General features: G+C 24.6%; 1 protein-coding gene and 1 long non-coding RNA gene across 2 annotated transcripts; one reads left to right on the forward strand and one right to left on the reverse strand.

The window, feature by feature from the left end:
• Window positions 1–1,374: 1,374 nt before the first annotated feature.
• On the reverse strand, window positions 1,375–2,045 carry LOC112688958. The gene is made up of 3 exons (XR_003149093.1): window positions 1,947–2,045; window positions 1,696–1,882; window positions 1,375–1,579 (listed from the first exon to the last, which is right to left on the reverse strand). It is a non-coding gene; the product is annotated as an uncharacterized LOC112688958 (long non-coding RNA).
• A 71-nt stretch (window positions 2,046–2,116) lies between these two features.
• Window positions 2,117–4,357, forward strand: LOC112688956. The gene is made up of 2 exons (XM_025562406.1): window positions 2,117–2,260; window positions 4,011–4,357. The coding sequence occupies exon 2, from the start codon at window positions 4,029–4,031 to the stop codon at window positions 4,296–4,298; it is 270 nt and encodes an 89-aa protein (XP_025418191.1). The 5' UTR covers window positions 2,117–2,260; window positions 4,011–4,028; the 3' UTR covers window positions 4,299–4,357.
• Window positions 4,358–11,554: the final 7,197 nt, after the last annotated feature.

The raw sequence follows: 11,554 nt of genomic DNA on the forward strand, positions 1-11,554 counted from the left end.
AAAAATGGGATTAATATAGATGGTTTTCCATTTTAACGGAAAATAACCATGTTTAAAGATAAAGTAAAAAGTTGATAAATAATAGGAGTAAGATTAAATTTACAATTATATAAAAATAAAGAGGATAATCTAACTGGACCACTAGAGGATTTAGAATTCAAAATGTCTAATTCATGGAAAACATCAATATAATTTATCACACAACTATTTATAGAATTGAAAGATTTAAAAATGGGAAAAGGATATTCTGTACAGGAAAAATTTGTTTTATTATAAGCCGAGGAAAAATAGGTGCTAAATAGATTTACTATGCTTTGACCATTTTCAGCTATTTTACTATTTTAGCTATTTTTAAGTTCTAGCGTGCTTTATGTATAATAAATCTTAACAAATATCTCCATCTATGTAGATATTCATTAACCCGTTAATGAAATTATAGGTAACTTTTTAAATAATTTTTTTGCTGAATAAGTATTTAAACTGAAGCTTATGAATGTTTATCAGATAATTATTATATTCATAAATTAATTTGTCAAATGAATAGTGGCATTACAAATTTTATTATTTAACAAAAAATTATTTATTATTAGTTTATTCAAATTAAGAGCACTACAAATTTTATAATTTTGATTTCATATTGGTGGAGTATATTATTGAATATTTGGGAATATGGGATGATGAAGAGTTATTCATAATATTTATAATATCCATAATATTTAGATTAAAATAACAACTAAAAAAAACTTCACCAAATACAAATTATGAGTTATTTAAAAAATTATTGTACAGTAAGTCCCTGATAAGAACTAGAAATAAGAATATACAATAAGATATTATCAATTTGATCATTTGGTATAAGAACATCTTATACATTATTATAATTATTATAACATTTCATTTTGTTTTAAATTCTGTATTATTATTTTGAATATCGTTAAATATTTAGCTTGGTTAATTGATATTTTTTTTAAGACAAATGGATATTTCAGTTTGCTTTAAATTCTGTATTATTATTTAAATATAGTTAAATATTTAGCATGTTTAATTCATATTTTACTAAAATAAAAGTAGTTCATATTATATAATTCATGTTTAATTTTTTCAATACAATTATATTATTTTCAAAACAGTTTTTAATATTTTAATCTGTTTAATTCATAGAAAATTATAATGTTTCAATGTTTAATATTATCTATATAGTCCATTCATTATTATCTGTACAATTCATATTTCTTCAATATAAAATTAGTTTGTATCATACACATAGTTTATGTTTAATTTTAACATAATATTTTTCACAAGAAATAAAAATAAAATATAAATAAACAAAGTACAAATTATATATTATTATGACATATTTTATCAATTTCAGATATTAGCATAAATATTTTAATATACACTATAATTTTTATACATTGATTCTCACGATTTTATTTTTTATATGATGAAATAGTCTTATTCAGATCATTCATGAATTTATTCACCACTAGCTCCATCACTTTATCCACTGCAATTGATATATCCTTATCTTTATTGGTATTTAAATTACATTTTTCATAAAAATGTGCATTCTTTCCATCTACAAAAAAATTGTATTTCATTTTTTTGAATATATAAGAATTATTGGACTATCTAACATATGAACTATTTCATTGATTACACATATCTATACTAAGGAAAATGTTTATTTATTACTTTTCACTCGTCGTCTTTTTCTCCATGTCCACCGTCCGGAATTTTTGTAAAATAAAATATTGATTTCCACTATAAGAAGGGATTTTAATATCCCACATGATTTTTTTATTCGAACGACGTTATCCTTGTCGACACAAGTATTATTTTCTTCGTACTTCTTTTCTAATTCTGTTGAGTATGACTGTATCTGAAAAAATATTTATTAGTTATAGCTATCCTATTTATAATAATTATAAATAATAAACACACACCGGTTATTTTATTTTTTGGCTTCTCAACTTTAGTCTTTTATTTGATAAGTTTAAATTATCAGGATCAGCTGTCGTGCTTATCATGCCGCGGCTCGTTATTGTCAAGTAGATGCCGTTGATCTATGTTGTACAATAACACTTCAATTAACCTAATAATTATTGAATTACGATTCATTTCCTGTCAACAATTAGTAACAATTACATACGCCCGACGATTTGCCTTTTTTCAATTTCTCGGTTCTCATTTATTTGTATCGTTTCATGTACGTAAGTCTGCTGCAACACCATCGCATCGTTTCGCAGTCTATTAATCGGTAAGTATTTCGGTGTACATAGAAACCAACAATAAATACTTTTAAGGGAACAAAACGTGAATACAGTTGGTTGACACATTCTGTTAGTTTGCTAATTTCCCGTAGATGAGATTTCTTTGTCTGTGTTTAATCATTTTCACGTTTTCTAAATGGGTACTAAATACGTAAACACGTCTCAGTGCTACCTTAATTTTATGCAATGAGCATCAATTTCTGTCATTAAAATATTTCTAATGTTGAACTATCGGGAATGTTTATAAGACGAAATCGTTTCCAGAATGTATTTGATTCAATAGTTTATATTCGGTGTTTTTTTTTCATTATCAGTTGTTAAGAAAAATACAATTATTCAGTAATTCAGATATTAGCTACAATGTGCAATGTACTTGTTTAACAGAGCAATTAATATACAGCTTTTTTTACTTCGGTTTTGGTTGATCAATTATATTACCCAGGGGCGGATTGACCTAAATCGAGAATCTTCTCAATGGGCCGGTCCTTGTTTGGGCTGCTCTATGTTATATATAATTCCTAAAAAAAAGTTTTATTTTGTAAAATAAATAAAAATCATAAAAAAATAAATATGTATTTAAAGATGCATTAAGATCAAACTTCAAGTTCAAGTTGGAACTGATAAATCATGTGATTTACCCAAAACTATTATAGCTATAATTATAGTAAAGTTATTGTAGATTTTACTAATTTAGTGGTGAAACTAAACAAATTTTGAAATTGATGCAACATAAAGCATTTTTTTGGGAGGGGGGAGAGGTAAAATAGTTAAATTTGCAGTTCATGGGCTGGTTTGTTTCAAATTTCCTGGGCCGAAAATAATTGCCAATCCGTCCCTGATATTACCTATGTATATATATACATAGATACATGGGCGTAGCTAAAATTTGAATCAGGGAGGGGCAAAAACATAAAATGATAAGTGTTAAACTCGTAATTCAAATAATCTACTGATAGACCATTGGATAACACATAAAATGTCAAAACGATTATACTTATAGATATCACTCGGTCTCACTAAACTATTTTTAGAATTATATCTTATTTAATTTTTGATTTTAATGTAAAACTTACATGTTTGGTATAAACAAATATAATTGAGTTTGAGGCGCACGGGTGGGCAAGTGCTCCCCTGCCCCACCCTCGCTACATCCATGCATAGATACTATTTGTATAATGTTTGAAGCAATTTTTATCTGTACATGCAGGGCATTTTTAGATTTTTGTTTTGAAGAGAGGGGAGGCTGGTGAATTTCCTCTAAACAAAATTTCACGATTCGATCAATTAAAAATAAAAATTAGAATTTTAATAAACAATTTTAATTTTTGTTGTATAAGCATAGGTAATTCCTTTTTACAATTTAATGAAATGAAATGAAATACATACATATTTAAAATTATTATTTAAAAAATTAATGAAATAAAATAATATATAATAGAAACATAATAATAATGTAATAATTTATATTAAATTTAAATGTAATCATAACGACCTAAGTTGTTGGATACATAATATCCAATATGGAAAATGAATGACATGAATAATTTGAAATTAATAATTTATAAAACAATGATAGTATGAACTTCTAATATTTACATTTTTTAGGAATTATTGACTTAACATTTTTTTCTGAAATTCAAAGGGCTAGGGTATCTCAGCCCCCTCCTGCCAAAAATATGCCCCTAAGTATATGTATTTCCATAGATAACACTATTTTTTTTTTTTTTAATATTTCAGAATACAAAATCCAAAATAATGGTTTGTGTTCCATGTGTACTTGTGCCATTGTTACTCTTTTTATGGGGCATAATCAAACCTATGTTGAATTGGTTCAGGACACCAGTCAAAAATGCTGAAAATCAAAGTAAAACTGATGAAGATCAAATCTGCTCCATGTTATCATCCTGCCCTTGTTATTATAAGAACAAGTCAGTACCTGATGACAAAATAGATGAATCAAAAGATGGTGAAACCTTACAAAAAACACCACTTGAAGTATTGGAAATTGATAAAAAGAATATTTAAATATATACTAAAGACATCATTAATTTTAAGACACCAAATGGTACACAAATATTATATCTCACCATAGCTAGTATTATTAAATTCCTATATTATTAAATCTGTGAATAAAATGTTACTTCAGTAAATAATATTCTTTATATTCAGAGTAATGGTAATTAAAATTTTAAGGACTGTTGTTTGTGTACCACTTTAATATCTTTATTGTGTTAATTTTTTTTTTTCACTTTTTTTATGTACCTTTATTTATAATAGAACATTACTACACAACATTTTATTAAATAATTGGGTTAACTCTGAGTTGGAAAGATAGTTACCAATGGTATTGAATTTGTTATTAAATATAAATGTTAGGTTGTGGTCACAAACGATTAAAACTTAATATTTATTTTTCAAATTTATTCAATCATAATGAATTACTGAATAATATTTTGTAGTATTTAACTGTAGTAAACTTGTTTTTTTTCTTTTTTGAAAATACGCAAGAAAATTACTACAAATAAATTTTCATTTATCATCTTAAGTATAAGTATGTCTTTTCTGGAATTATTTCATATTTAACTATTGATCTATGTACTAATAACATTATTTATTTTGAACTGGAATTCTAAATTAATTTTAATATAACCGAAACTAAAATTAAATTTACTAAATAAGTCGACTCAACATTATAAAAGTATTATTTTTTCGGTATTTAAACAGTGAAAACTACCACATAGTAGCAAACTCAATAAAACATTTGTCTGCAATGTTAAATTAATTTTGTTGTATCTTAAATTTCATTAATAATATTTTACTAAAAAATCTGGAACCTTATGTAAAATAAAATGTAATATTTTTTTAGTTTTGAAATTATATCCAAGAAAGTTTTCATATATGTTCATAATAAGTAAATCTATGTGTATCTTTATTCGGATGTGCCTCGATTATTTGCCGTCATTAGTTCGTGCAAAAGTTGCTCGCGTGTATTATGTTAACCTGGAAATTGTTCTAATACGAAAATTGTTCGTGCATACAAAGTATTATTACTTTCTTTTTTTGGGGTGCATGTATAAATCTCTAAATTGATGGATGTTTGGATGAATTAAGTATAGACGAAAAACAGTTGTGCCATCCTTCAACTGAATTATTAGTTCGTGGAAGGTCTGCTGCTACTAAATCATAATAATTCCATACACTATTGGGGATGATCTTAATATTATATGTTATAGATTACAAAATATATTATATGATAACTAAGTCTTATTTTTTTCTTACGAACAATCTATGCGTGAATAATTTTTCTACGAATAATTCTCACGCGAGCAACTGTTGCACGAACTACTTTCGTCGAATAATGACGTGTGTCCTTTATTGTGATTAATGTTAAAAATGGTTTTTTAATTTATAGAAAAGAAAAAAATAGCTTTTTATTAATGGATGATAATGAAAGCTATTCAATATTTTGAGTTTTTCTATACTGAGAGAATAAAATATTCAAATTTTTTTAATTCAAATATATTTAAAATCTATAGTTCAAAAGTTATCTCGGTATTTTTATAAATTTTTTTCTATCATTGTTAATTTTGTGACTCATTCTGGGTGTGTATGATTTATAATGCGTTAAATGTTAATAAAAATAGAATAATTTATTTCAATTAAATTTTTTTTTTTTGTTACCTTATTGTTCAACTGAAAATTATTTGTGTATACATTTTTACAAATAGTACCCTATTTTGGTATTAACAAAATTCTAATTTAAATTACTGGAACAAATACTTTTGAACATTATAGATTTTTTAAAACAAAAAATTGCAATAAATGTTTTCTGTTATTGTTAATAGTTTCAGAGTTAACTTAAAAATAATCAAATTTATTTTTAAATATAACATGAAAAATTATATTGTCAAAATTTAATACATTCTTGTCGAAAAATATATTTATTGTAATTGTATTATAATTAATTGTTGACATGTGTATTATTTTATAAATAATTATTATTCTAAAAATTGTGTTCTAATGTTGTAACAATAAACATTCCATTGATTAAAAAACATTTTAAATATTACACTTTGTTTAAAATAAATTATTATTATCATAACTATTGTTTTTATAACTGTTATAATATCATAAAAACTAAATTTTGAGTATTTTACTATGTAACCACTCACAAAATATTGTTATTTTTATGAATTTACATAAATTCATTAGTATTAAACCAAAGCTAACCAGTTTTTTTTTAATTTCATGACCAACAGTATAAATTGTTAATCTAAAAAGTAATATTATTCAAACAAATCTTAGTCTATTAAAATAAAATAAAATAAAATACTACTAAATAATAAACTTATTTAATACTAAATAATACATTTGTCTTTATGCAAATTCTTTTATAAATCTACTCATATATATCTGTCATATAATTATTACCTAGAAAATATTGAAAACACATTTTACATGTAACGATATAATATATAGTTATTAATATGTTAATATTTAATTAATTAACTTTAATAGTTGATTAAATTAATGTTTGCTAATGTAATTTTGAGTAGTTTTAATTTGCATATATTAATTTGTGTTCAAACATAATGAAATTGTTTAAAGTTATGATTACATATCACTATCGATTAAGAAAATATAACTGGTTCATTATTATCTACAACAAAACATAGTTTTTCCATATTTTCTACAATGTGAATATAATATAAACAATTAAACACAACTATATACTGCTTATACATACCTACTGTCTATATTATATTTCTGTTGGTATACTTTAAACCTGAGATTGGCAACCTTTTTAACCACATGGACATAATTTTTTTTCAAATTTTCATCGAGGTCCATAATTATAAAAAAATGTATTTAACATATGATATTATATTAATAATTTTATTATTATTATTAAATTAATTTATTTTAAGTGGTAAATATGAGTAGACCAATGTAAAACTGTAAAATATACGATTTTTGTACTTGCAATTTATTGGTTGATTTTTCGATATAGACTTACAAAATTATCGTTGAGACTAGCAATACATTGTACAAATGTTCATCACTAAGACGCGAAGAGTGTTTATTTTTTCTGTACTTCTCAATTGGAAATATCTACTCATATACATGTGAATTCCCAAACGTCACTATAAGTTTTTGTGGAAATTATAGGGTTCTGAGGAATATGGATAAAGGAAGACAACTATAAAATTGAGATAGTATAGTATAGTGTTTGTACCATGAAAATATAAACAATTGTTTTATATTTTATTTATTAAGCAAAAAAAAATAAATAAAACTAAGTTACGAATATTAAAATTCATATGAAAAATATAATTGAAATACACTAAAATTTAACATTTTTTTGTGGGCCGTAAGAAATTGCAGTCACGAATTGACGACTGCTTTAAACGCATTAGGTAGGTACTTGTTTCGCATCCTAGATATTTATCAATTCTGGTGCGTGTAAACCTTTTAGAACAATGTAATTAGTAAAATAGTAAATGTGAATAGTTTAATTTTTAAACTTTTCACGTTTACGGTTTAGTTAAAATATATTACATATAGTACCTATATATGATAATAATGATCTTGGTGTTATTTTTGATTCCAAAATTAATTTTAAACATTTTAAGAATAATATTATTGAAAAACATCAGATAATTTAGGTTTTATTAAACGCACTTGCAAAAACTTTCACGATGCTTACGATGCTCTTAAGTTATTGTATTTTTCATTAGTACGTTCTCCACTGAAATATACGAATATGATATGGAGCACCAATTCTATAACTCATAATCGAGACCTCTCAAATTCAGCATTGGTTATTTAAGAATCTTAAGCTTCTTATATAAAATGTATAGATCTCCTCATTATGATGACGATATTATAAATTAAATTTTTCTATGTTACTCCCAGTTAAACTATTAAGTTTAAAATTTCTTTACAAATTATTAAACAGTTAGTCTGTCCAGAACTGATCGAACAACATAACTTCAAAACAAACTATCTAAACTCTAGACATAAATATAGATAATTCTGTAAACCAAATAAATTGATCAAATATCTATATTATCCTTCCCATCTAATATTTTAATGTATTTAAAAAATTTTGTAAAGAATATAGATTTATCACTTTGATCTTTCTGTGTGTATTCATTAATAATTATTTATATTGTTGGTATTTTTTTTCATTATATATGATATACTTACACATTGTACATACGTAAACCTTGATTTTTATTTTTAAATATTTTCTAATTGTTTTGTATATTTAAATGCAGTTGGAAATTATTCCATAAGAAACGATATTATTATTATGTGTACATGTTTACATGGTAATTTGTTTACACGAATAATTTTGTACTGACTATAAAATGTATTCTGATCTGTAGTTCAAAGTATAACATATATCTTTCAAAACATTTGTAAAACTTAATTTATACATCGTCTGATAATTAAATTCATATCGTCTTCAATGTCTGGACATATTTACCTAAATAAATCTAGATATATTTAAATTGTTAACACTGGGTCGCAACAATATATTAATTTATAAGGCGCATAGTACTTAAATCATAGATAATATAATATATTATATTATATTATATTATCTATGACTTAAGAAGACGTTACACAACCATTTTTGAAGTTTAAAAACATGTTTTGGGAGAAACACTCTCATTTGGGCTACAGTAATCGTACAAAAACCAAACTTTGCCAAGATAAAGATAGTAATATTATCCGTGTTTGTATGTGGGCTTTTTGGGATATCGTTGAAACTCTCGTGTATATACTCTGTTGAAATATTAAGTTTTTTTTATAGTTTTTTGAAGCTCATAAAATACAATTGAATAGACGTACACGTTAAAACCCACATATAAACATAGAAAATATTCTCATCTTAACGTTGTCGAAATTTGATTACTATACGAATAGTGCAGCCCAAATGAAAGTGTTTACCTATGTGTTTCCTGAGACATGTTTTCAAAAAAAAAATTATTCTCATTTGTAACCGTATGGTGCTGCTATAGTGAGTATAGCTGTAGCGCGTTTCGACATCATACACCGCGCGCATAAGCAGCATACCGCACCATAGGTCAAAACTGGTTATTATCGCAAATCGCAACCGCGTATGATCTATAAATAACCAAATAATATACGAAAATAATGCTCATAAATATTTATTTTTTTCCGATTTTATAATTCTAATAATAATAATTAATATTTAACTTTTAATATATAACTTCAGTGCTACACAAATTGAAACCGCGGTATCGTAAAGTTATCGGAAATCAGTTGGATAATGTACGATTCATACAATTTTTTTTTTTAAATTGCTGTACATTTTGAGATGAACTTAGTGGTTTGATTTTCAAGATAAACATTTTTTAATTTAATTCAATATAAATTCATAACAAAAAAATATATACATACCATTAAATCGTGTGTTCTAAATAAAATCAACGTCTATTGATAACTTACTATAGACTGTACAGACTTGCATTTTCCACCAAACAGATACTAATATTAGCACTTTCTTGACAAAATATTATTTTAGAAATATCTTAGTTTTTTTTGTGCTTTTTGGAGAACTTCAAATTTAATTATTTATTATTATTCTAAATTGTATGTATACGTATACTATACAATATGGTCTATTCAATAAACATATATAATTATTTATTATTTTTAATAAAAAAGAAAAGAAAACTAAAATGGTTAAAATAGTTTGTTAATAAATACCTATATTTTATAGTATATTAAAACTATTTATTAATAACTAATATTTTGTATTGTATTAGTACCTACAACAAACAAAGCTTTTACAAAAAAATTGCATTATGAAGTTTTAATAATTGTTATTCCTAACTTATTGTTCCTACATTTAGTATTCACTGTAGATTACTAAAAATGATTTGTAAGTCCTAATATTTATTAACCATTATACCGTCCAAAATATAATTTTACTTCAATACAATTTTTAACGATAGCATACTATGTATACTAGTATACTACATATTTTATTATTTATTAATTAAAAAATATACACATTTTATTAGATGCGCACGTGAATCATATCTTTAAAATTCGTAAATTGAAGGTATAATTGGTATAAAAGTATGAAGTAAAATAGATAGCAGTAGAAAGATAAAATATTATAAATAATTCCATAAAAACAAAAAAAATTATGTGGTAACAGGTACACATACAAGATTATAACGTAAATTATACGTAATAATGCATTTATTAAATACGGAAAAAATAGGGAAAGGGAAAATATACGAAGTTGAAATAGCGAAAAAATCACACAAAAAATTTGGTAGATACCTCACTAATTACAATTTAAAATAAGAATTTATTTTATAAAATATTATATTCTAGACAAAGAAATTAAAAAAAAATCAAAAAAACATATAATTAAAGTTCACTGTAATTTTTTTTAATTTCACAGTGAATTTTAACTTGTTTTTTTTTAATGAAATACTATTTGACTAATTTTCAAAAATAATTATACGAATGATTTCTTTGTATATTTGAGTAAATAAGTATCATAAGTTAGGAGCGTGCGCGTGGATATTATAAAATAATATAATATTTCAGTGTAATTTATATTTAACTTTATATTTGTTACGTTATCGTCAATAACCCTACACTAAGACCGTTCATGTGATAATAAAATGCGCTCCCGCATGGAATATTCGTCGGACTGGTTGTACCGTTCGTGAGCGGCGCGCGAAAACACCTAATAGCGCGTTCTATCGGTCGTTGTTTACGTTTCATTTTTGGTGTGGCGTCCTCTTAAATATAGTAAATTAAAATTGTGTACATAGTTAAATCCATGTATATTCCAATCATGCGTATGAATTCTACATTAATTATGGTAATATTTTTTAAGGTGTAGTGGGGGGAGGATTGTTAAACGCCATGGTCAAATAATCATTGACTGTATAAATACCGATACCGTGGTATTTTTTATCGATGAAATAACGTATGACTAGATTAGACCCGTTGTACAGTAATAATATAATATGTCTAACGTTAATGTTATGATTTATTTTGAACACGCATAAAATTACAATCAAACACAATAGAAAAGTACACCATATTTGATTACAATATAATTATTAATTATGTTTTCGTGCGTATTGAATGCTGTCGATCAGAAACTAATAGTTGACAATCTAAATATAATGAACACAATTATGTTATAAATATCATGTATATAGATACGATTATAAATTAGATAGGTATATTATTTGATATACACCGCGAAAAGAACA

Source organism: Sipha flava, unplaced genomic scaffold (assembly GCF_003268045.1).
Source record: "Sipha flava isolate LNK unplaced genomic scaffold, YSA_version1 41_pilon_pilon, whole genome shotgun sequence".
In the NCBI taxonomy this organism is placed as follows: Eukaryota; Metazoa; Arthropoda; class Insecta; order Hemiptera; family Aphididae; genus Sipha; species Sipha flava.